Genomic DNA, 27,509 nt, shown 5'->3' with positions numbered 1-27,509 from the left:
GTACAGCAACTTGATTTATTATATGCAGATTCTTTGCATTGTTGCTAAACAGTACACTGGTCCAAAGTTACTAAAATACTTAAAAAACTATACATTATGTAAACAAAACATAAATAAGACAGCATAGTTCTTTGTACATATAGTTTAGTACAGATTGTTAGGAATTCATGAATATTTACAGTTCTATACGATAGACTGCATTTTAACAATGCATAAATATTTTTTTACAGAAACAAATCAAAAATAAATTTGACAAATAAAAAGGAGACACACACTGTCATAGACACACTGCCAAAAAGTCCATATTGTAAGATGGAATATGTGCAAAAAGCTAGATTTTTCAAAACTGTTTAATGAACTCATTGGTCATTTCTGACCTTTTTACTAAACAACTCTCCGACAAACTAAATATATTTTTATTTCTTATCCCCATAGGTAAACTGGAAAGTGTAATCTTAAGTACTTTTGAGCAAATCAACTGTTTCAAACAATGTAAGAAATCATTCAACACTTGTAACTTCCAGAGTCAAAAGAATGTGCCACAATTTCAAAGTGGCTCATTTGCTCTAAATTCAGGATGCAGCGTTATCAGGCTTATCAAGGCAAGATGACTGAGATATAGGGAAGGCAGCGGTAGAAATTCTGCTTGTGGACACAACAACAGGAGGCAGTGATGAAGACAGCGAAGAAACTTTTGATGCTGGAGTATTTATAGCATTCAGAATGGCTCCTTCTGGACTGACCAACAGTTTTTTGATAGAAGTGTCCAATTGAAACACTGAAGTGTTGCTGGGTAAGTGAGAGTTTGAAGGATGAACAGCGGAAACCACAGAGGATGTAGTTGGAACATTAGCAGGAGATTTTATCACTGAAGACACAGACAGAGTTGCTGCAGGTAGCGGAGTACACGAGCTAGATGGAGTGCTAAGTATCTGTGGTGTTGCATGTACAATGGGTAGTGCATCTGCAGACCCAAAAGAGTTCACAATTTTTGTAGAGTTTTTCAAAAGTCGTTGTGATGTTTGCCAACTTAGTGAATTACTCGGTGCTAGAATGATTTTTGAGGTCATTGGATTAACCGCTGGTACACCTTGAGCCTCTGAGCCATGGTTAATGTTTAAAGGAGGAGTCTGTTTTGTGTTATAAGAGAGAAGAAGGACATGGCTGCCAGCTCCAAGGCCTTGTGGTGGAACAACAAAGCAAGTACCATTAATCATTATCTGAGTTCCAGGTGCCAAAGGCATACAAGTGTTGATGACTATCTTCTGTTGAATGCAAGGTTCGTTCAGTTGACCTCCTGTCTTGCTTGTTATAGCTGGTGAAGCTGCACACATCTGAACGGTAGAAGCAACAGTGTGGGCAGGATTTTGTTTCTCTAGACTGGGAGGCACCTGCTGGCATTGCAGTGATGAGAAACTTGGGAAACTAACGACTTTGCCTGTGTTTGGTGAGGCAGGGGTCAACAAACTTTGAGGTTTCTGAGTACCTGCATTACTTGGCCCAGCAACTGTAACTCCAGATGACTGAAACTGCATCAGTGTGGGCAGCTGGCTTTTTGGTATCGGAGAAGGAGCTGGAACTGCTGCCAACTGAGGAACTGTATGTAACATTTTCCGTGGGGTGGCTACAGATCCAGACAAGCTAATGACTGGAAACGGCAAGGCAGATGTTAAGTTCTGAGAAGATACCATTGGCTGAGTTGTTGAAATTAGCACAGATGAAGCAAGATGTCCTGTTTTCACAGTTGATATACCTACAGTATTCCCAATGGTTGCTGTACACAGCCGATTACCCAGAACTGGCCTTACTCTTGAGGGATCACCTCCACCACTCAAGACAGTAGGCCGTGTCCCAGAAGTCCCACTTGGTGCTACTGAAACAGACTCTGGACATGCATTTGCTGTTGGAACTGAAAAAGAATTCGTAGCCTTTGCTGCAATACACAGAGATTCATTAATTGACACAGCACTCTGACTCATAAAACTTGAACACACGGGAACAAAACTACTAGTACTTGTCAACGATAAAGCCAAGCCTATGTTTTTTTTGTCTTCTCCTTTAGAAATCGCAGAGTGCAATATATTAACTGGTGGAGTCTGCTGTGCATTACCTTTAGTATTTACAATGGTTTGACCGATATTTAGTCCGATTTTCACATCTTTTACCTGAGCAATGGTTGGTGATGAATTTATTCTTATTGGTGCTCCCTTTGTAGATGGGATCAGAACCAATTGCGGTTGCTCTGTGGTGCTAACAAAGGTTTTGCTTATAGAAGGAAGGTTATGTTTCAGAGACTCTGCTACAAGGCTAGTGGCTGAAGGTCCATTGGGAATTGGTGTGTTAATGAAAACTAACTTCTGAGCACTAACACCAGTAGATGCTAGAGATGGTATAACACTGACTCCTGATGCACCACAGGGGGATAAAATAGGTGGATTTGTGACTAAAGTAAGTTTCTGTACTGGAGTACCACTGATAAAATCTCCATTTATTACTGAACTAGACTCCGATTGAATAACAGAATTTGTTTTAGTTTTAGTATCACACTGCTGCTGTACAGAAGAATTTGCAGTTACAACTGTGTTGTTTTGTCCAGTGCTAGTCACTCTAATGGGACTGTTTGGAGTTGCAGATATTGAGCTACTAGCTGATGAAATGCAGGATGAAGAAGGACAGGACACCTGGCAGGTGTTCTCTCCTACTTGACCCAAAGTGCTTCCAATAGTTGGCTGCTGTAATGTGAATTTGATACTTTTATCCATTGCCTTGTTAAAATCAGCTGGGAAAGATTGAGTGTTAAAAGACGAACCTGCTGAGGGGGCAAATCCAGAAATACATGATTGTCCAAAATGTGGGAGACTAGATGTGGCTGCTGCTACAGGTGGAAGCGTAGAAGTTGATAATGCTGTGGTTTTTGGCACCAAAAAAGCCTTAAATTGAGACGCATATGTCAAAACTGAACTAGAAGATATACTAGTAGGTGAAATTTGGTCTGGGTTTGTCTGTACTTTAACAATTCCTGTGTTTCCACCTCGTGTTGTGACAAGAATAGATTGTGACTCTCTTATACACACGGTTTTCAACTCTTGCCTAGTTTCAAAGGATTCAGTTGCTTGCTGTGATGCAAGACAATGAAAGGCAGTAGCAGTGTTTGTAGATGCACTTAATGCTGTTGCTGATATCAGAGACTGAGCAGCTGAGGAAATACTAGGTGAAGACAAAAACAAAGGGAATGTGGCAGTTGAAACTTCAGTCCCACGCCGGACATGTTCAGTTTGGCACCCCTTCACTGTTGGTGATACCAAGTTACTTGTGGTAGCAGGCAACGTTTGTGTACTGCTGGTGGAACCAGTCCCTTGTGACACGTTGCTAATACTCTTGTTAAAAATTGTACTTGTTGAGTGAGAGGTAACATTTGCAGGTGTTGTTACCAGGACAGATGTTAAAGATACGCTGACATTTGTTAATTCCGGCAAAGCTGCAGAGTGCAGCTCAGAAGAGTTCTGCTGGAGCAAATTACTATCCTTGGACATGACTTTTCCTTCTTTCTGCTGCAAAAGAAAATTCTTAGGTAAGATAAGAATTTGTTGCATGACTTTTTCTCCAGTTTTAGGGTCAACCACAGGTTGCATCTGAATTTTCACGGAGCTGTTGTGAAGGTCTACTGGTACACAGTGTCCATTTGGCATTTTGTATACCATCTGTAAAGGAGTCTTTGAACTTGTCTGACATGGCAATGCTGGTTTTATCAGTGATGATTCAACAGGTGATAAAACTGGCTTTTCAGAAGTAGATACATTTACACTTGGTGGAGGTGACAGTTGATTTGTTAAGGTCACTTTGTTCCCAATATTCTTGGCAAGCAAGGCCTGAATGGGTTTGGTCCCTTTCAGAAAGCTTGATACTGATGTTGCAGGATCTGCCAAAGACAATGATTCTGGAGATGATTCTTCAAGTTGCTTCAGATCAGTCGAACAACTGTCTGTCTGTAGGCTACTTTCTGAACTCTGTACTGCATCCTCACTAGTGCTCAGCTTAGCTTTCTTTCTTGGTGAAAGCTCATTAGTGTTTTGATCCAGACAACTGTTTTGCTTGGACTGCCGTTTAACAGATTTGAGCAGTGTCCTGTGTATTTCTTTAGAAGTTGATTCTTTTTTCAGAAGTTTACTTTTCCCAGCAGGTAAATTCATCTCTAATAGCTTCATTTCACCTGCAAGGATATTAAATCAGAAATCACATTTTACAAGTTTGCAACTGGTATCTCTATACAACAAATTAACAGTGTTTAACTGAAGGCAAAATGCTAGTTTAAGTGTAAGGATAGGGGCAGGATAACTGTCTGCTCCTTTAAAGGCATCTGGTCAAGGACTTTTTCCAGTGCAAAATGAGGATAACAAGAAAAGGAGGAAGCTGTAAAGAATAACATACAGAGACACAACCTGACCAGCACAGGAGAAAGTGAGGAAAATTAAACTTTGTATTAATTGGTGAAGACCTGTGAAAATGTGAGAATGTTTCTTCCAGGAAACCGACTGGGGACCTGGTCAGTTGGGACAGGTAGGGAAAACTAGAAAACCAGAAATAAAATATACACAGACCAAACAAAACAAAGGGACAATGACCAGAAACAATCTCACTGATCCCTTGGGCTCTCAAGAAAGTGCCACTTTGAGAGAGACCAGTCTGGACTCTGCGACTGGTAAAATCACGGACATAACGCTGGAGTGAGGAAATTGAGCTGGACAAGTCCATGAAAGAAGCATTCTGGAGAGGGGGCTGATAGGAACGATAGGGAACAAAGTAGGGGATGTGAGGGTGGGCAGGAAAGTGAATAGATCAGCATGTCTAAAATGTGGCCCGTACTCTCATTTGACTGAGTGCTATGTCTGATCGCCACAGACAGTCCTACCTTCTTAGATCTTTTTGTTAAATCCTTTCGTAACTATCTCTTTGTATAATCTCACTCCCATCCGTGTGTGTCTATGCTGCAAGGACAAACTGACACCTAGCAGTGAGATGTATTTGTGAATGAGATCTTAGACCATGGCAGTAGGCACCACTGACTGGAGGAGCAGGGCTCCTAGCATAACTAGCTGGAGGGGCCGTAGACACATGGATCTAGAGAGGATCCTGCAGAATTTGTCCCAGAGTGCCAGCTACTGAGAATACCAATGTGAGTGGATTTGAGGCTAACTACTGGAGTCAGACTGTTGGTGTACATATCTTAAGCCTGCAGTGTCAGATACTGGAGCAAGTGTGGCCAATGGGCTGGGAATGGTGTGTGTGTCCTGAAAATCAATGACTGAGGAAACTGGTGTGAGTTAGGGGTCCACACTGCTCCACACATCACAGCCCTGTGGCTGCTAACAGCCACTGTGAAAGAAGGCCCAAGCATCTTCATCTTCCCCAAACAGGATGTGCACAGGGATATGCACAGCTAATTCATAGCAAACTTCAGGCTGGATCTGAAGGAGGTTAAGGTCCAGCCTATGGTATCAGGTGGGTGAAAGGCTTGTGCTGTATATCCAGGGAAATTAACAAGTGTAGAGTACCTGCAAAACAAATGTATATGAGTGCTAAGCGTTTGCAGCAAGTATCAAGCTGGACCAGTTAGAGAGCAGGGGGAAAGCGTGAGGTGACTAAAGGGACCCAGGATTCAGGCAGGTGGACAGAGGGGGATAAGCCAGCACTGAGGGAATCGGCAAACGTGTATTTGTTAACCTAGAGCATATCATGTATGTGTTTTCATCAGTAAGCATCTACCAACTAAAAAGCAGATGTCTGCTTATGTTCTATCTGAGTCCCTGACAAAGTTGTCTGTGGCAGTCTGCATGACCAGCTGTGTCACTGTTGTGTGCATAGTCATCTCTCTCTCTGGGATGCATGCTCAAGTTTGCCACTGGTTCAACTTGCAAACAGGACACTAGTAGTTGCACCTCTCAGCCTGACCAGAGACCAGGAGTCCCTGGGTGAACTGGACTGGCTTCAGTGGCCCAATACAAGTGACTCCTGGGTTGGGTTGCTGGAGGAGGCAGATGTGCTCCTAACAACCAAATGAGCATTTGCCACAACTGTGAAGAGCAGTCTCTGAGGTGACGACTGTTGTTTCCAGTTCAGTGATGTACTAGTTTCACATAATAAGGTTTTGGTAGTGGGGAAGCTGCAGGACTGGCCTCATAGAGAACAGGTAAGAGCTGCCCCTGGGCCAAATACAGCTGGGACCATGCAGTCCATGGAAGATTCCACACTGCAGCAGGTTCAGATGGCCTGAAGGAGATAGCAGCCCATGGAGTGCTCACACTGGATTAGGCTCCTCATACGTTTTGGGACCCATGAAGAATAAGACTGATTTTGGAACATTCTTATTCCGAAAGATAGTAACCTGTGGACTCATACGGTAACAGCTCTTGAAGAACTTCTCATCTCTAAATTGGAAAGATATGGATTTGGAAGATGGAATTTCGGTGGATAAGAAATTGGATGGTCATAGCCAGAGGGTTGTGGTCAACAGTTCTATTTCCAGGCTGGTGACAAGGGGTGTACCCAAGAGGTCTGCTTTGAGACCAATGCTCTTCTGTATTAATGACCTTGACAGTGGAATTGAGTGCACCCTCAGTCATGTTTGCTGATGAGACTGAGTGGAGCAGTTGATACAATAGGAGGAGATGCTATCCAGTGGGACCTGGACAAATTTGAAAAGTGAACCTAACGAGGTTCAACATGGCCAAATGCAAGGTGTTGTGGACCTCAGGTTGGGGCAATCCAAGACATGACTGAAGACTGGGAAAAAAACTCCTTGATGACAGCCCTGCAGAGAAGACCTTGGAAGTTCTGGTGGATGAAAAGCTTGACATGAGCCAGTGGTGTTCACTTGTTGCCTAGAAGGCCAACTGTATCCTAGGCTGCATTAAAAAAGGGGTAGTCAGCAGGGTGAAAGAGGTGATTGTTCCATTCTGTTCTGCTCTGGTGAGGTCCCACTCAGAGTACCACATCCAAGCCTGGGCCCACAGCTGTTGGTCCAGAGGAGAGCCATGAAGGCGATCTAAAGGTTGAAGCATCTCTCTTATGAAGAAAGATTGAGGAGTCAGGCTGGAGGAGACTTGGGGAGAATTCACTGCAGCCTTCCAGTACTTAAGGGTGCTTATGAAATAGGAGGGTGACCAACTTCTTATAAAGTCTGATACTGACAGGACAAGGTGGAATGGTTTTAAACTCTAAGAGGAAAGATTTAGGTTAGATGTTAGGAAGAAATTTTTTACTGAGAGGGTGGTGAGGTACCAGGACCTGGTTAACCAGAAAAGTTGTGGGTGTCCATCTCTGCAGGTTTTCAAGGACAGTTTGGATGGGACTTAAAGCAACTTGATCTAGTGGATGACAACCCTGGCCAAGGCACTGGGGCTGGAACTGCATGGGCTTGTAAGTCTCTTCAATCCCAGACCATCCTGCAATTCAATGAGCTGCAGCCCATGAGAACAACCTGTACTAGAGCTGAATAAAGGTGGAGCAAGGAAAGACAAACTACTATGAACTGACTGTAACTGCCATTCTCCATCACCATTGTGCCATTCAGTGCAGGGAAGGAGTATCTGGGAATTAAAAAAGCTCAGTTAGGGATGGACATGGTCAAGGTTTTATCTTTGTTTCTGACCATCCTTCTCCAACTGGAAATCGGTTGATCTTCTACATGTTTAGTCTATTCTTCTCTCTAGTTTGATCCATAAGATCTCCCATCTTATCTTCTACCCTGTCTTACTGAGAACAGGGAGTGAGAGAATGGCTGGGTGGGCTGCTGGAGTCATCCCACCATAAAGGTAAATTTTGAACAGATACATTACGTGATCACATAAATAGTTAAACAATAAAATAGTAACTTTCCACGAAACAAAATTTTCATCTCGATCATGTCTGCACCCTCCTATTTCACACCTGTCAGACATAAATCAAAATATATTTCAGTATTATCACAATGGTAGCTAAGGGAAAAAATATAATGTAAGCCCAGATGGAAAAATTCAGCTCCTTAGTCAATTTCATTCAGCTCCTGGATCAAGTTCAGGCTATCAAATTCCAGTAAATGCTTACCATTGTCTGGGTGATCTTTTCTGGGAATTTCCACATATTCTGCAGACTCTGAAGATTTACTGCTTACTATTGCAAAACAATCTTTGCCAGCATCAACCTCACTTTCATCATTACTCCACAATTCTCTGGTAAATTTATCATGGTCTGGATGTCTTTTAAATTCATCGTAGTCCTTCTTCAATCTAGACCTTGAAAGTAACAAAACTAACTTTACAAAAAAATATTACTCTCTTTTAAAATTCTCTTAATTGCATTTGCTGCCACAGAAGAAGAAATTTTCAGGGTAGCTCTGCAAGTCTCTAAAACCCAGAAAATGTGAAGTGACAGTAACATCCCTTTCCTTGCCAAAATTGAATTGTATGCCATTAAATCCTTAAACAATAAGCAAAAAAGACTGAGTCAAATATGACCATCACTGTTAAACTGCATTTATTTTCTGTTTCTTAATTCATCTTGCACTGTGACAAGAATATTGAGTATTAAATGCAACAAGACTAATCTTGCCTCTGAAAACAGCTTCAACTAGACAAATTAGGTAAACCTTGTTTTCTTGAAAGCATCATGCTTTTGGCTCGGCTATGGGACCATAATGTAACTTGCTCCTTTAAGACAACCTTTTATTTTCTGGGTCAACTGAACAGCTGCCACTGTCATTTTCACAGGCTCACACTCCGCTAAGAATGTACATATGATGGAATTACATAGCTGCTTTACTCACTTGAACACTCTTCAGAAACACATCCACTTTATAGCACACTTATCTTGATACTCCTAAACTGCTGCGTATTTCCATTGTCCCTTCTTCTACGCCATTGTTTAGATGAGATCTAGGGATATTTTAGCGTACAAATACAGTGAACTGCATGATTCAGCTGGTGGTAACCAACACAATATCCAGGAGGATTAATCAGCAAAAGAATAAAGAGATGATAGCAATTAGTATTCTGTGTGGAAGAGAATCTAGACTCCTGTTTGCACCTAAAGTCAGTCTCTGTGATATTAAGATCTTAATTTTACCCATTTTTATGGGTTAAAATTGCAATTCTTTGCATTGAGTGCAGCAATGTCTAGCTGCTCCCTAAGAGGTGGGAGTTGGGAGGAAGAGCTAAACAGAGTATTACAGCTGATAGAGCAGAAAACTCACAAGTCAAAACATCATCCCACTACATCTAAGTGAGGGTACAAGGCAGTCCTGGAGATGGTAGTTGGTTTCAATCAAGAGCTCAAATCTACAGATAAGTTTCTGGTGAGGAGGTGGGTCTGAGGTTAAGCTGGGGAAGTCAATTCACTGTTTTTGGTCAGGACTGGATCCAGTGATGGCTACTTAGTCCTGTGATTGTTGAGCAGGCCCAAGTTGATGACGCAGGTCTGAGGTCAGGCTGAAGTCAGGCCAGATCAGCAAGACCCATGGCCAAGCAGGGGCACTGCTGTAGTTGAGCAGGAAACTAGCATTCCTATGGTAGAGGTTAAAGGCTGCAGAATGAATTGAAATTGGGGTTCTGGGCCCATGGCATGTAACATGACCTAGAAAGACCTATTAGTATATCGCAGCTTTCACACTCTCACTGATAAGACAACCTTGAAGATTATGTAAGATGTAGTGAGGGTGAGATACTTCATCAGCTCTGTCATTAGGACTTCAAACTTTAAGTCTAGATGCAGAAGTACACTAGGGAACTACAGAATGATCCAAGTTAACAACTATTGTATTAAAATTTAAAAATGGATTTCAGTCATAAAGAGTACTTCTACTATTTCAAGACTACAAAGAAGAAGAGGTAGAACTCCGAACTTTTAATCCACATGGAGGTCTTGCAGTGATGGAAGGAGTTCTGCACAGCCCTCAGCAACCAAGAAGGCCAAGACTGTCATGTAATTAGCAGAGTTAACTGGATGACACAGTGCAACTGCAGCTAGAGTTGTAATGGTGCTGCTGCTTATACTAGCATAAACAACCTTTATTCAGTTGAGTTCTCTCTTTCAGGACACCTTTTTTCACCACTTGTCATTTGTCCTACACTGTTGCCTAGCAGCTGCATAATGAAACAGGACACTGAATTAGCCTTCCCCTATCCATCTCCCTCTCCTCTCAATTTGTAAAGATTGTTTTTCAAGCTTTTCAAAAGTATGCTATGTCTCCGTCCAAATAGTTCTGTCTCAGAAATGACTAGGCTAGATGAAGAAATTTGGGTTTCAGCCTAAACCACATTGAGGAAGATGAGTTAAGTTCATTTGAGAAACAATTCTCTACATGAAATGCATGTTTCCTTAGCTACCAGCACATACATATGCTAAACTTCAGCCATCCAGATCACTTATAAAAACTGGTCAGACCTTCTCATATGCAGTACTCCTATGAATACACCTTACAAACGATAGTTCTGCTTCCACATTATGTGGCCGCTCACTTGAGCACCACAGTTGATAAACAAAACCTATTCCATAATAGAATTTACCTGAAGGATAATTTGCATGAGGGAATAAAAGAGAGCCCGTACTCTGGAAAATGGAATTCTTTTAATAATACACCTGACACATTTCTGAAGGAGTCTGAATTGTTACACACAAGCAGAAAAGAACAGCTAAGAAAAATGAATAGAAACTCAAAAAGAATAGGAAAGAGCAAAACTTGCACTTTGGACTATTATATAAAGTAAAATGTTTAACAACATCCTAGATTTCAAATAAGGATCTTCGTTCATGTGTGATGCCTATGAACTGAGCTACTAAGGAACCAACTCTTACTGTCTCTGTGTTGCTTTGGTTTTTTTCTCATGTAATACCTATTACATTTTCAGAATTAGTTCTGCACCATGTAACTATTTAAGTTGTTTCCTTCACATTTAACATACTAGCAGCAGCCCAACTTTCCCTATCATTTGACACACGCTTCTAAATCATTATCTACTCTTTCAGTGCCTACGTGATAAAACAGATATGTGATTTTAGCAACAATTATACACCTAACAGACAACAGTGGCACCACAATTCAAGATAAAATGACCATATAAAATCACTATCAAGTCTCCCCAGGGCTTAGAATTTAGATGCTACACTTCTATCTTAACTGCTGCTAACACTTTTCCTTACTTGTCTGATATTTCTCAGTTATATCTCATTCTAGATGAATTCTAAACTTGCAGCTCTATAAAGATGTTTTAATAATTGCTTTGAATTGCTTTGCAGAGAATTCATCAGCAACTCATTTAGATAGGTTAAGACAGTATGTAGTCAGACACAAAGTGCCACAGTAAGTCCTCATTCACTGATGTATCAATTAAACAGCAATACAAGTCCTACTTTATAGTGTTATAACCACCAAGTTATGCATGATTAAGGATTTTAGAACATTTTAGAGAAAAAAATATTTGGGGTTAACTTTAATTTTGCTTAAGAGACACTAGATCTGGAATACAAAAAAACCTTTGAACCAAAGCACTGACTATGCCTCCCTGTTTTCTCTTCAGTTTCTTTGAGAGGTCAACTAATATTATTTTCAAAAGGTGAATTTTGTCCTGTTTTTATTACATGCACCATTGTTAACAAAAAAAGAGTAGCTGATTACCTGTTCCTCTGAAATGCTTTCATTAGCTTTGGTTCCCATGGCAACAGTTCATTAAGCAGTCGTATCAACGTACCATGCAATTCCTTTACTGCTTGTTTTCGGTGGTACCATCTTCCCTGCAAACATAAATATAATCTATTTATCATTGCATTAAATCTGAATCTTGTTATTGTGCATCAGTCCTACAATAATCCTGGTACATGTTAATGCAGTATTGAAAGAAAGTAACCTGAAAAAAAACATTAATAAGTTCCACAGCTTTTTCTACCCTTAGTGTATGTAAGACAAAAGAGTATTTCTGTATTTTCTGTATTACAGAGAGATAACATCCTACTTAAAAAATAATATAATAACAATGTTTATTTTTTTACTGCTAAAATTAAAATTGAAACAGAACCCTACAAACACGCTACGTATTTATAATTACTTATGTTGGTAACTGACATGTATAGTTGTCCACTCCAGTTGGGGAAGCCAACCATATAATTACATTTTCAATTATTAAATTTATACAGTAAAGCTTAAAATAAATTTATTTAACTTAAACGATATCATTTATATTTTTACTTGCAAAAATAATTTACTATAGTTCTCAGGGAGAAAACAGTTTTTGCATTATATTTTTGTATTTCATTCAGTATTCTTATGATCTTCCATCTTCCATCCTCATGTTTGATCAGTCTGGAAAGGCTGAATGAGGATAAAACATATTCAGGGAAAAATATATTTTTGCAAGACGCAGGGGGATCAGCTGAGGACCCTGGGTTTGTTCAGCCAAAAGCAGAGGAGGCTGACAGGAGGCCTCGTGGCAGCTATAGCTCCTCATGAGGGGAGCAGAGGGGCAGTGCTGAGTTCTGCTCTCCGACAGTGACTGGACCCCAGCGAATGGCACAGAGCTGAGAGGGGTGGGTCAGGTGGGGGTTAGAAAAGGTTGTCCACCAGAGAATGGTGGGCATGGATCAAGCTGCCCATGGCAGTGGTCACAGCCTCATGCTGCTGGAGTTCAAGAAATATTTGGACAGCAAGAAATATGGCCTCATTTCAGGTAGCCCTGTAGTCCCATGTGAAGCCAGGAGTTGACTTGATGACTCCTGCGGGATTCTTCCATTCCAAGCCATCCTATGAGAGCTGTTCCAAAATTAATGTCTCCTGTTTGGCTTTGTTGGCCCACCACATTAGAGGCAGATGGTGATATGGCAGTAGAGGTTGAATGATCCCACCAATATTCCATTACATTTTGTAGCTGTGCAACTCATGCAGCAGAGGGACAGAGTCTGACAAAATGACGTCTGACATGGAAGTGCGTATGAAGCTGAGGTGTGGAATCCAATTCCTCCACGCAGAAAAAATTCCACCCACTGACATTCATTGACATTTGCTGAGAATGTTTGTGGAGATCAAACAGTAGATGTGAGTACAGTGAGGTGGTGGATGGTCCATTTCAGCAGTAGTGACAGCAATGTTAAAGACAAGCCATGTTTCAGATGGCCGTGCAGATTTTTACAACTGTGGCATGAAGGCTCTTATTTTATCACTGGTAAAAACACTTTGCTAATAGTGGCGACTCTGTTTTGACTGTTTCATAGCTGAAAGTTTTCTCTTTCAAACAGTGTTACTGTGCTCTTTGTTATCTGTTGTAGTTTCCATGGAAATAAACAGAAGGCATTACTTTCAGAGTGACCAACACATGATTCTATCATCCAAGAGGTCCCTTCCAGCTTGGGACTTTTTCTGTTTTATGATTCTGTGACATTCTATGATTCTATTTTCTGTTGTAATTCACCTAACTAGGGAAAATGCAAGAGAAGAAAACACAGTATTTGTAATAGTGCCAAACACCTTTCTAAACAGTATTAAATCCATACTCTTCCCTAAGAATTTTTCCCAATAATTCTTTAGCTTCATTACACAAAGGATTGAATTTTTCCAGCAAAATTTCGGTGCTGGATATGGGGAGAGTAGGCTACGGTTGCTTAAAGAACTAGTTAACCAGGTCCTCTGGACATATGCTTCTGAAGGTACAGGGATTTAACGGTGCTAATTGCTTTTTAACAACCATCTTCTAAGAGGGCAGTAGGTAATTCCAAATATCAGAAGTCATTTAAAGTAAGATAAATGTCTGGATTGACTCAGCAGGAATTTTCTTCTCAAGCTCTGACAGAAAAGGAAAATGTATGGACACTGGAAGTAACATCAGGTGATAAGGTGAGCTACAGAGCTGCTGTTTGCCACTGCACGGAAAAAATCAGTGCAGCCAAACATCTCTGAGAGCTGAAGTTGGCTGGTACTATAAGACAAAACAAAAAGGGTATTTAAAATATGTAAGCAAAAAAAAGACTGGAGGACCAGACGTAACATCAGTCTATTACACAATGAGGACGGTCATCTCATAAATAAGGACACAGATAAAGCAGGGACAATTAATGTATTTTTCACCTCTGCCTTTGGCACGGATGATGGGCTCTAGGTAGAGGAAGATTACTGCAGTAATGATAAACTCCCAGTCAACCCTGCATTTGTTGGAAATTTCTGCTCTGACCATATATATATATACAAGTCTATGGAGAACAATGGAATTCATCCCAGGATCCTCAAATTGCTGGCCGATGTCACCACAAGACCTCAATCACTTGTCAATGATCTTGGCAATCTGGAGAAGTCCCAGTAAGAGAAGTCCCAGTAAACTGGAAGCTGACAAATGTCACAGTTTTCAAGTAGAATTACAAAGAAGACCCTGGTAACTGCAGGTTTGTCAGTCTCACTTCAGTGTCTGTTAAAATTATGAAGATTATTCTGAAGTTTCTGAAAAACACCTGAAAGACAATGCAGTTATTGGTCATAGCCAAGACAGGCTCGTGGAAGGGAGAGTTCTATTTAACAAACTTAATATCTTTTAATGACAAGATTACACACATAGCAGACTAAGGGATGACAGCTGATGTAATCTTTTTTGATTTAAGAAAAACTTTTGATACTCTTTCTCCAATATTGTACTAGATAAAAGGTCCAGCATACAGTTAGACAAATATGTAATGCAGTGGGTGGGCAACAGGCTGATGGGTCAGGCTGAAAGGGTTAAAGAGGACTTCATCATGCTGATGGCCAGTCACTGGTGGAGTTCCACAGGACTCCGTTTTAGGGCTAGTTCTCCTGTGCATTTTCATAAACGACCTGAATGCAGGAGTTGAATGTATACTGCATTAGTCTACAGACAAAACTAAATAAGGAGCTGCTGAATCCCTTGACAATACAGTTTAGAGAGATGGGCAATCACCAACTGTGAAACTTAACAGGAGCAAGTGGTAGATTCTGCATTTGAGATGGGACAATCCCAGCAAAGGCTAGGGTAGAAAAGGCTGGAAAGCGACCCCACAGGAAGGGATCTGAGGATTTTAGCTGATGGCAAGATGAACATGACTCGATGTGCCCTGGAAGCCAAAAGGACCAACTATATCCTAGGATGCATTTGGCTCAGCACTGCTAGCTGGTCAAGACAAGTGAATGTGACACTACTCTGCACTGCTGCAGCCTCATCTTAAGAACTATATGCCATTTTGGGTGCCAAAATATGAGGTCATAAAACTAGTGCAGGCAACAAGGATAGTGGAATGTCTAAAGGAGAAGACATATAAGCAGCAGCTGATGTCCCTAGGTTAGTTCAGTCAATTAGACACTGAGGGAAGCCTCATGGCAGCCTATTCACAAGTGGAATGGAAGGGCAGCCATTGACTTCTGCTCTCTGGTAAGAGAGACAGGACCTGAGGGAATGGCATGGAGATGCAACAGGGAAGGGTCAGGTTAGGTATTAGGCAAGGTTTTTTTTAGCATGAGGGTGGTCAGGAATGGCCCAGGAATGGCAGAGATCACAACACCAAGACTTCAGGAGTTTGGAAAGTGTCTGGACAGCACTCTCAGAAATATGATTTGAATTTTGGGTAGTCCTGTCCTAATTGGGATACTCTATGATTCTGTGACATACAAGTAGCTATAAAAAGGGATGTGGTATTTGTCAGTTCTTCTGCCACTCTACAAATTTTGTGCATTTTACACAAATGAGGATTTTCTCTCTTGACTTGTCTGAGAAAATGTTAAGACATTTGTTAAGACGTAAGTAAATAGATTACGGTTCAGCATGAAAAAGAAGTAACACTTGGGAAGTTATTTCTTTTATACATATATTTCCCTTTTGATAGAACTCTTATCTTTAATGGCTTCCTGCGGTCCAGCATAGAAAGAAACCTATGGCAGGAAAGACAATGTAAATGTCAACTTAACTGCCTTTCAGCAGCCTGCAATAATGACATTTCTATGGACTACACAATAATTCCTTTCTATCAATTTCAGCTGATCTCTCCAAAGTGCAGCAAAATCAATCAGGCTGAATGCTTTGGAGACCAGGTATTTTAGTTATTTTTACGGGTAATAATTTACATGTTACATTACAAAATGAACAGCTCTTCTTTCATTCTCCAATTAAAATAAAAAAAAAAAAAATCAAAAGGTTTTAAGTACGAAATTATGACACATTACAACGTAACACTTAGTGCTGAGCCCACAGACAAGCTAGGAAACTGCGTTCCACTTTCTTCAATTTCTGGCCAGTCAGATTTGCACAAACAACACAGTGCAGCATAAAACTTGCCTCTGAGCACTGCAACAGAAAACCGTTCTTGTGCATACTGCAGCTTACAAAAGGCATTTGTTATAATTTCTTAATACCAGAAGTAAATATAATTAATTGCTAATGTATGAGAGAATTAGTGCACAGATTTATTTTTCCTGTGATATATAAAAAACATTTTACAGGAAGTTTTAAAAGGAATTAATTTTTACACTTTTGCCAAAGCAAAATATGAATGATGCCACTACTGTCAAGGTATGGAAATGCTGTACCTGCACCCAATAAAGCAAAGAATGGTACGTATTAAAATGCAGTATATAACAAGAACAGTTATATTAAGAACAACTACAGAGTTCACAGGAAATAGTCAATTTCTGAGAAGCTAATTTATTTTTAAATGAGAGTAAGATCTTGGTTTAAGAAGAGAAAAGGGAGCATTTATGAGCCTGATAAATACCAGCTGAATCACTGAGTAAGCTTTGAAATGATGACAGTATCATGCATTGAATAGCCTGACACAAGCATAGGGTTTAGTCAAGAACGAGTCTTAAAATGTTACTGCCTTCATTATCACTTCAAAAAAGGCTATTACTATAGGCTACTTTTCTCCTTACTTGAAAAATAAAAAGACAGAAACACAATGCTGTGGATAGGCTTTTCCTGAAAACTGTAGCAAATGTTAAGTGTAATCTTAAATCTGAAATTCCACATATGCTTCCAAATCTTTTTAATGCAGTTATGTACCAACACAATAACTTTTTTAAAATTAATTATTTTCCTGTATCTTAACTACTCACTTTTCTTACTACGGTTTATTAGTTTGTAATAAATCTCTGGCATACACACAACACACACAAATTATAATATCCTTTACTCAGAAGCAGTAAGGGCAGTGCTCAGAATGAAACTGTGGGGAGCTCACCATTACTCATGGACTGGCTGTGCTTTGGTCAGTGGTGGTGAGCAGTTACACTGTGTATCACTTTTTTTGCATATCCTTTTATTTTCTGTTCTCTTTCTGGTCGAACTGTCCTTATTTCAACCCATATGTTTTACATTCCTCTCTACCTTTATTCTCTCCCCTACTCCACTTGTGTGGAGGGAGGGAGCAAAGGGCTGTGCGGTGCTTCACTTCCTACTGGGTTAAACCACAACACATATCCCAGTGTTTCTCCAGGTAAAAAGCTAATCAATGACTGATGAAGCTATAACTTAACTCTCACTTCAGCAATGCATATCAGCTTACTTTCTACAGAACATAAACCTTCCTTTACAAATAGGTATGTTGCAGACTCTTCTCAGTTACACTGAATGACATAAGTGCAGGAAAACATCCACAAACTGAAACTTAGGTAAGGTTTAGGTTGGAATTTAGAAGACATACTTTCATCAGAAACCTACAGTGTTAGAACAGCTTGCCCCAAAAAAGCTGCTGAGTTTCCATTTCATTTTGCTTTCAGATTTCAGCTTATCAGGCCTTGGCTGACCTGCTGCATAAACAGTAATAGTGCTTTCTCAAGGCAGGGAGACCTCCTAGTGGATTCCTTCAGATGAAAGACAAAGCCTCTCAATATGACTTGATGTGGTAATGAGATTAACAAATAAATAGAATGCAACACCTCAGGGTACGAAAGATACTTACCAGCACAGAACAGCAAAGAACTTTCTACTCAAAGACATAAAAATGTAGTTGCATATGAAATTCAACAATGAGTGAAGCAGTGGAACAGAAGATTTTATACAATTAAATAGCTATTACAGCTTCACAATTCAGTTCTCTCATAAATGGTAGGCATGCAGATCTGCAGATCTGGATGCACTACCTTACTTGTCTATGAAATCCAATAGGGCTTTATTAGTAGACATGAAATAAAAATACTCAATCACATCAACCCAAGATAGTCTTTGCTGGAAAAAGTTCTCTGTCAATGAAGATATTGCTTTTAATATGTGTGAAGAAACTGTTCCTCTTCAGTGTACTGGAACTAATTTTAAGTTTCGTTAAGCTTGAACAGTCTACATTTCAAGCCAAATATTTAAGCAGAAATATCCAGTAGCTAACTTGGATGTGTGCAGAATTATGCTCTTGTGTGGCTTGTAATTTACATTCCCAATAGCACTGCTTCTATACATTAATCTGAACTGCTAATTACTACTTTCTTTCAAATAGTGATGAGCAAAACCGTGTACTTTCCTCCAGAAATACAACGCATGGCATTGAGTACAAATCAACAATGGCCTAGACAAAGGACAAGATGTAACTCGTACCCCGTTCTACAACTAAAATTTTAAAACACAAATACAAAAAAAATTGAAGAAATGTGCTGAATGTTTCCATATATGCACACAGAGACATTCAACACACTTTGAACTGAAAACTTACCTTTTAAAATTAGGTTTCTGACATCCAGAGCAGCCAGGGAATGCTGACTCCACTCTCCGTGATGTCCCAACATACACTATTCTGGCATACTCATCATGGAACCCCAAAGCAGACTGGAGCCAGGATACTGATATATGGGGTAAGGACTGAACTTTATAGGGGAGGTTTTTTTGTTTTGTTTTGTTTGTTGTTGTTGTTGTTTAAATAAACACACACACACACAACCACAATATTATGCAGTTTTATAAGATTTTCTTTAGTCTTTACTTTATATCCTGCGGATATAAAATTAAGAAAATTAGAAATCTTATAAAACCATGCAATATTGTTGAAAAGGGGTGGTGGTGGAGGGAGAAAACTTACCTTACCCTTAATAGGCCTGCTCCATTCTGCAGCGGGGTTCTGTGGTATATGTGACATCACCAGGCTAGCGTTTTCTAGTGATGTCACATGGAGAGGGAGTTGATCTGCAGCTGCTTTGGACATCAGATACCTAAAGAAAAGAGATTAATAACTTCCTTCAATTCAAAGATTGGTTGATACCGAATGCTCCTCTTAATCAATTTATAGGCCATATTGTGGTATTTCAGAACTTCAGTGACAACTTTGATGAAAAAAAAGGAATAAATGAGATCACTCACACTATGCAACCACATCTGTAATACAGTATGTTTTCATTTTGAAAAAGTTTAAGCGTTACTTTTTAAAGCTCAACTTCCTTCAAGTCAAAGACTCGTATTTACCCTTGGCAAGTCCTTCTGAACATTTTATCTACCGACAGCTAGCCTCTGGCATTATTAGAAGACTGTGATGGAGCAGTCAGGAAGAATGGCTGGCAGAAAAGCATAAAACAAAATCATTCATGACACCCCTTTATCAATTATATCTTTGAGCATTTATCTATAACCAACAAAGAGACTGGTGAACATCTTACGTCAGCACGCAAATGTTTTGTTGCTATTTTGTAAGACTTCAGCTTGCACTTCCATTACAGGAATCCAACCAAAGTATATCCTGGAATGGTCTCCCAGACTCTCTTGTCAAATATTGCAAATAAATGAGAAAATAAACATACAATATCCTAAGAAAAAATAATAAATCTTGCTAATTGGCATGTCCTCATCTCATTATTTACTTCATTACTATGTCCCCGTTTATTTGGAGGGGAGTTGGAATAGATGATTTTTAAGGGTCCTTTCCAACTCAAACAACTCTATGAAATGCTCATTAGACAGATATTTAGTCGTTTGGGCAAAACCACTACTCGATTATCACTGCATTGATCATCTCCCAAATTTAAAATTCATTACCAGCATGATTTCACTGCTTTTTCCAAACTAACTCAGAACACTGAAATTAAGCACCACTGAACTATCACATTTCACTCTTAAGTATGAGAGCTTATATATACTAACCTATACTTCCATAACGCAACAGGAAACTGTATGCATACAACATCTTGTTTACAAAAAAGCCACTTTTTCTTTTAAGCTATTAATTATTAATTGTTTATCATTAATTTCGTCTTTCTTAACTGTAGATATACAAACATTTCAGTATTCTTCAGCAGACCATGTTAAAGCCAGCTGTTTTGTTCTAACTACCCGTGCATGCTGTCAGGTCTTACCTGATATTTCAAAATATTCTGGTTGATCAAAATCCAGAGCACAAAAAAATATTCTGAATACATGGCAGTATCTCTACGATGAAAATGTTCCACATTAAATGCATGACTACCTACTCATATGTTTGGCAGAATTCATATCTACACATCTAGAATTGTGAAATATATGTGATAGAAGTGGCCTAGGTGAAGAATATTAGCAAAGATTTATTTGCAGACTAATCTATATACCAGGAAAGGCATAAAAAATTGTGTGAAGATAAAGCAATTGTGAAAAAAAATGCACTTAGTACAGGTAGCGCTGAAGAGGTACTGAAGGAGCTAAGAAAAACTGAAGAATAAGACAAAAGTGTGGAAATGATATGTAGAAGATAGAAATAGCAGGGAAGTAATTCTGTGGAAAGCTTTAAAAATCTGAAGCCTGAAATTCGCTATATTCCTTCAAAGTGTGCAATTAATTAGCCAATTGGTTTTTCAAAAACTGTACATCTCAGTTTCTCCTCAGAAATATGCAAAACTGTGTGAATGTAAAAGTGAATTGAAAAATCTTATTTCAGTCTCCAAATTCAACATTTTGGACTCCTATGAGTCCTTTAAAGAGGCAAGCAAATCAGAAAGAAGTAATAAGAAACTATTATGGAAGTGATTAAAATACAAATCAAGTTTTTAGGAGAAAGGCTGGAAAATGAGAATTAGATCCATTACAATAGAAGCTGCATAGCAACATAGGCTGAAATTAAAACAGTTTGTTTGAGGTGCAAAACTACAAGCAGGTCTATTAAAACTATGTTATTTCTATAATGACTTGCAACAAAGATCTCTTAATCTAAAGTTTAAACTAATAGCAAACACAGCTTTCTCATACTATATGATTTGTTTGCATGTACATTAATAAAGTAATATAATGCAAACAAGTATAGCAGAGGCTCCTTACATTCAAAATTTTCAAGTACAGTATATGCATAGGTTGCTCCAAAAAATAATGCCTCCTGTTTATTTCCATGGAAACCACAACGCAGTACAATAAAATTATTTGATATAGCAAATTCTCAGCTACAAAATACTGGATTTCAACACAGTCAACACCAATAGGTATGCATCTTTGGCAGTGATTAACAGGAGGCTGCATGCCGTGCTCACAAAAATCTGCTCTAATGGAAGTGACCTAGTTGTGCTGTCACCATTGCTGAAATGCACCACACACTACCTCACTGTGCTCACATCCACTGCTTCGTCTCCATAAGCATTCAGCAAGTGTCTATGAATATCAGTGAGTACTGAATGAATGAATATCCATGCATGGAGAAATTCAATTCCACAACTTTGCTCTGTAAGCGCATCCATGCCAGACGCCGTTCTGTCAGAGTGCCCCTCTGCTGGCATCTATCACAGGGCAACAACACGTAATGGAATACTGGAGGAAAGGTGCAAGCTCTACTGCTGTACCACCAACATCTGCCTCTGATATTGTGGGACAATATAATAAAATAGGAGCATTACTTTTGGAGCAGCCCTCGTATTTCACTGGGGAAGGAATAAGAAGGAAGGAATGAGAAGGGAAAAGAATATGGAAAAGAAGCCTAAATCAAGCTAAAAACTGAAGAAAATTTAACCCAGTAAAATCCCTGCGCAACCTTGTAGTAACACAGCGCCTCTACCACCAACAGGCGGTAATATTTCCAACTTTTTTACACAGAGAGAAAGTTTTAAAAACTCATTTAGTAAATTAACCAATTTGCATTATTTTTGCCATTGTATTTTTAAAGTAATATGATGCAAATCAGTGAAAAAAGACAATACTCTTCCCTTACTTTGGATACTTGCGTTTCCTATGAGCAAATTTAACAACAGCCTGTTTCAAATTTCAAAAAAAGCAAACCAACAGCAGACAGAGAATATACTGTTCTACCCTGGCCCAACGTATTCCTGTGGGATTCCTCTGTGATCTCACAAACTATTTCATGTCTGAAGTTCTAAAAACTTCTGATCTGAATGAGTGGGTTTTTGAATCTTCAGATGCACTCCCAAATACAGATTTCCATAGCTGGTATGGATTTAAGGGCTGCATGGAGCCTAAGTGTGCATTCTGCACTTCCAAGACTCATCTACTTATTCACTGTTTGAAAGTACAGATAAAGATGTTCATCTGTGATGGGCACTACAACTGCCTAACTGAAACCTTGACGAACAACATTAGAAAAAAAAAACCCAAAACCTTCATAAAGGAGGTTTTTATCTTGTTTTTACTATAAAGTCAAGAACACAAGCTTGTTACACACCTCTGCAAAATAATACAACTTTCAGTCTTTTTGCTACAAACCCTAGTTAATCGTGAACTTGACTCTCCATCCTTCCTCTCACCTTTGTCTGATGTTTCCTGCAGGGACAGTCTGGTGCCTTCTACTCTGGAAAACCCTGCCTTTTATCATTTTATGTACTTAACCATGGGAATCCTCGGCTCCAGCCCCTCTTCATCCTCAAAAGACACTTACCATCAGGCTTGCAAGTAATGATTCAAATCCAATGGCGCTACTAAAATACAGTTTTGCATTTCAGGAAACACAGAATCTGTAAGTGTTTATGCTTCCTCCAGGTGATCTGTGTTCTAACATAAACATAGAGCAGTGTCTAGAATTGACTAACATTGTCACAGCCCTGTTCATTTTACTACAAACATGTTAACCATTAAGTTAGGTTCAAAATAACATCTGAAAAAAAAAAAAAAAAGTTCACTACTTGATACAAGCATCTATAATCTTGTCACAGTTTCATATTAAACAACACCAAGAAACCATAAAGATTATTTAAATCATGCTGTAATATACAACAGTTAAATACACAGAACTGATTTACAGAGCATCTTAACATTTTCACACAAGCAAACTCCAGTGACTCCAGACATCTAAAGAAGTTATGATTTGAATTATCTGGCAGCAAAGAAATTTCCATTCACACCTTCATCTGATTTTACCTGACAAATCAGAAAATATATTAAAAAAAAAAAAAAAGGATTCAAAATGTCAAAAAACAATAGTTATCTTGTGTACTTATCAGGACAGAAAGTGCTGTTTTGCATTTCTTAATTCATTTGCTAGGTATAGCACATGTCTAAATGCCTAATTGTCTAAATGTCTAAATTCAAATAATCTGTCGTGTTTATATGTACAGTCCAAATTTTCAGCAAACACAAGGTAAAAACAGTGTACAGTCTCAAGGGAAATGTCTCTAGCCAGCACACTCTACTTCAGTTATGGCTGTCTACTGACTAGTGGTAACTTCCACTGCATCTTAACCACCACAGTATTAGCAACATAGCAGAAAGTTTTTATTTGAATCTGATTTTTCTCTTGTAATTTATTTCCCTATCCATTCAATTTTTATGCTACTTTTTATTCACACTGCTTTAAAATGAAAGGATGTTAATTATCAAATTAACGCAGAAAAAGCACAGCAAGATGCATTTTTTAAAAATATGTGGCATTTACACCAGCATGCACACACACAAAGCCCACAGAAATAAATAACGCTTTCTAATTTTTTAAAAATGCAAGTTCCTCATTTAAAACAGTTCCTTATTTCCTAACTTTTCAGATAAACTACAGGAAACAAACAAAACCAAATAAAAAACACAGCAATTGACAAATGGCTTCTTAACAAATTAGCATACCTCAGGGGAAATAAAAAGCACTAGGGTACAATTTTAGATTTCCTTTAAATATAAAACATTTTCTATGCAGCAAAATTAGAACTACCAGAAATTTAGCTTACATCAACAGTTTTAAGACAATTGACCAAGGTCTGACTGACTGTAACTCCCCGGTTAAAAAACTTGTTGTGCTCCACCATGCCAAGCAGTGGCATGAGAGAACAGTTTAAAAGCCATCATCTAAGATACTATCCCAATGAAACCTAGCACTCAATGATAATTGAGTGTAATAGATGCACTAGAGACCCAAAATATAATTGCATTTTAGCAGTGAGCAAGGCTACTAAACAGAGGCAGAGACAAAAAGCTCTACTATTTCAGTGCTGGCACTCATTTGTGACACGCCTCCACACTGCATGCTACATTTGACCTGATGAAAACTTTAAGACATTCTAAGAGAATCATAAGAATAAGGAAATGGAAAAGTAAGATCCAGTATTGTGTACTTTCCTGTAAAGGTAGACTAAAAACTTAGATCTTCACTACTCAAAACAAATTCTTTACAATTGCAATGACATATCATATCATTTCAGAATACAGTGTGGGCAGATCCTCTGCCCAGACTTCAGGAGATGCCCTTGGAAAAGTTCTACCAATTATGTAAGAGATGGAACCTTTCCACAGGGCAACTCCTGAAGTATTCTCTCAAGTTCTAATATGCCATTTTCCCTTTGTTTTCCCTTACAGTGCTCCTCGCACAACAGATGTAACAGAACACATTACTTATGACAAGCAGCAAAGCACCAAAGCTCTAAGACACTGTATCTTACACACTCTTTGTAAAGCAATCCTCCATCGTTTTACTAGATGATGCTCAGAACTTATACTTCTTCCATTTGATTCAAGTCAACTAAGTCCTCCTTCTGCATCTTCAGCTTACTTTTTTCCATCAAGAAAGTCAAATAAATAATAAATCAGCTTAACTTAGTTTCTTCTCTCCATCCTGAAATTTATTAGGTGGTAAGGAGTTGAACTGTTTAGTAGCTGAAGGGATTGAGAACTTCAGAATACCCCTGGCTCAGACTGTAATATATCAGTAACTACTACAACTGCCACAGAAAAGCACTTCTTCAAAAGGCAGTTTGACTTCTTTTTGCCTGCAGATGCTCAATTCTGTCCTCAGAATGATCCTTTGAGCTGCGGCAGGACACAAGTGGTTATTTGTGCAACTCCACGATAAACTGCTCAAGGATACTAATCTGTTTTAAAACTACCCCAGCAGCAGTCAAAGAGAAGTTACGTTTACAACAGACTCTCATGCATTTGAACAAAGAATTTTTCTACACTCCCTTACAGGGTGGTAGAGAAAACAGAAGCTGCCAGAGACATGGAGAATAGGAACTGTTTTTTGGCAGCAGTTTTCGCTTATGTCAGTTGAAGGCATATGTGAAATTGCAGCCTCATGTCAGAGCTGTGGCTAGAGTTCAAGAGTGAAGTAGTCTGGAAAGAGCTAAAACTAAGACTCAGCTTAATGTTGAAGAGTTGAGGTCAAATTTCATTTTCTTCTCTAAACAGTTACTTCAAGCTTGTAGTAATGCAAATCTCATAGTTGTTACAATGAACTCATCAGGAATCAAACAGAAATGTAAACTTTTTAAATGTTATATTACAGTTAATTCAAAAAGCATTGGAGATGTTCAAGTGAGTACAGAATTGAACTGTTTTAATCAGCCAAACAGTGAACATCATTTCAAACAGGTTTATTATTTCACTGCTGTGGGAGGAATTGGTAGTAATGCTCACATCTACAATTATCCATATCCTTCCATTACAAAACCTTGATCTAATTTGCGCTCCTTCTGCCAAACAAAACTTGTTTGAACTAAGAATCTCATGTCATTCCAAGCTCATTTCTGAGAAGTGTCAGATACCACCAGTCCAACTATGTACAAAAATTGCCAGCAAACAGCATGTTTACTCATGTTAAAGAAGTCTTACAGCTCAGCTCTTCTGTTACAGCCTCCAATACTTCCAAGTTCTGGAGTAGAGATTTCTTTTATGTCATCAAAACAACTACTACGAAGCAGTAATACAGTGAGACCACCACCATTTTCATCATCTTCAGGTCCAAAAAAGAAAAAAGGCCACGAAAGCCTCAAAATTATCATAATATATCATATTAAAATACATTTTCACATTAAGCCAAATTTGCATTATGAGAGAGCTATGTTTTACGAAAAACATTAGAAACTTCAGAAAACCTGCAAGAAACTCTGTTATGGATGCCACTGTCAATTACATCAAAGATGAATAAAGAAAATCTGCATCTCCTCCAGATTTGAAGTTACCTAACTTAATTATGCATAGTGTTATTGACATACAAAATGCAACTTTAATAACCTCCCTTGCAAAATGTCTAGCCAAGTTTGCTGACTATTCATCTGACTTAAAATCTTTGTATTTTTTTAAAGTATGCAATCTGAATGATTTTTAAAATCAACATTTCACTGTTCCTTTTTAATCAATTCTTCAGCAATTAATCCTACTCTTATTTCTTACATAATATTTCTAACACCATAGATGTTTAAAGACTCAAAGCACAGAAATGTGTGAGCACACAGAAAAATTGTTCTTACCTCACAACTTCTGGCCACTGAATGAGTTGTATCTTAACCCTGTATTTAAGAGCTTGTTGGTTTTCTAAGATGGTGTGATTAGAACTAAACATAGTATTCCTGCTGAAGTCATGCAACTTATTTACATAATGACATTATCAGATTTCAGTTCAAAGAGCGATTATGACATATTTAGCATTTGTATACCCTTGAAGAAGTCTTGTTGGTATAATTCTACCAGTAGGAAAAGTCTCATCTATAATAGTATTATTAGTATGCTAATGTGTACTCTCATTTTTTTGTCTTTTTCTTCTATGGTTGACACAGTCTGTTTGACAACCACTGGACAATCCTACATTAAAACAAATTTGCAATTTAGCAACTTTAACTTCAAGTGTCATCTATCTTTATTCCTTTAGATATCGTAACAGCTATTACACTTATACTCCTCTACCATCTCTCCAATACTCACATAATTAAAAATATAAGTTACTTCTGATCCAGACTAAGGACATTCACACAAATTAGTGACAGAATATCCAAGGTACAGAAAAAGCAAAATTTTTAACCACTACTATCCATTGAAATGTCACAGAAACTTCTCCCAAAAGTTTAGTAGAAAAAAAAAATCAGTATTAGAAAGAATTGGCTGTAGGTGACCATTTAAATTAGATATACTCTCCTATTCAACCTATTCCAATACAAAACACAGAATCACAGAATCATTTAAGTTAGAAAAGCCCCTGAAGATCACAAAGCCCAAAGGTCAATCTAACACTATCAAGTTCACCTCCAAATTACATCCCTAAAAAACAAATCCATGCATCTCTTAAACACCTCCAGGGATAGTGACTCTCACCACCTCCCTAAGCAGCCAATTTGAGAGCCTTGCCAGCCTTTCCATGAACAAATTCTTCCTATGTTCAATGTAAAGCTCTGCTAGAGCAATTTGAGGATGCTTTCTTGCATCCTG

The 27,509-nt window shown here is 38.7% G+C and overlaps 1 protein-coding gene and 1 long non-coding RNA gene across 2 annotated transcripts in view; both read right to left on the bottom strand.

The window, feature by feature from the left end:
* Position 1: 1 nt before the first annotated feature.
* KIAA2026 (KIAA2026 ortholog) overlaps positions 2-27,509 on the bottom strand; it is a 60,757-nt gene continuing 33,249 nt past the window's right edge. Inside the window, exons 6-8 of the mRNA XM_052700438.1 lie at positions 11,648-11,763; positions 8,083-8,270; positions 2-4,210 (exon numbers count right to left, since the gene is read on the bottom strand). Coding sequence (XP_052556398.1) covers positions 573-4,210; positions 8,083-8,270; positions 11,648-11,763 — 3,942 coding nt within the window. The 3' untranslated portion in view covers positions 2-572. The remainder of the gene's footprint in view (positions 4,211-8,082; positions 8,271-11,647; positions 11,764-27,509) is intronic.
* On the bottom strand, positions 21,241-26,551 carry LOC128089264 (uncharacterized). The gene is made up of 2 exons (XR_008210473.1): positions 25,231-26,551; positions 21,241-25,180 (listed from the first exon to the last, which is right to left on the bottom strand). It is a non-coding gene; the product is annotated as an uncharacterized LOC128089264 (long non-coding RNA).

This window comes from Tympanuchus pallidicinctus, unplaced genomic scaffold (genome assembly GCF_026119805.1).
Source record: "Tympanuchus pallidicinctus isolate F22 unplaced genomic scaffold, pur_lepc_1.0 scaffold4, whole genome shotgun sequence".
In the NCBI taxonomy this organism is placed as follows: Eukaryota; Metazoa; Chordata; class Aves; order Galliformes; family Phasianidae; genus Tympanuchus; species Tympanuchus pallidicinctus.
This window is presented reverse-complemented; position numbering and strand designations above follow the sequence as displayed.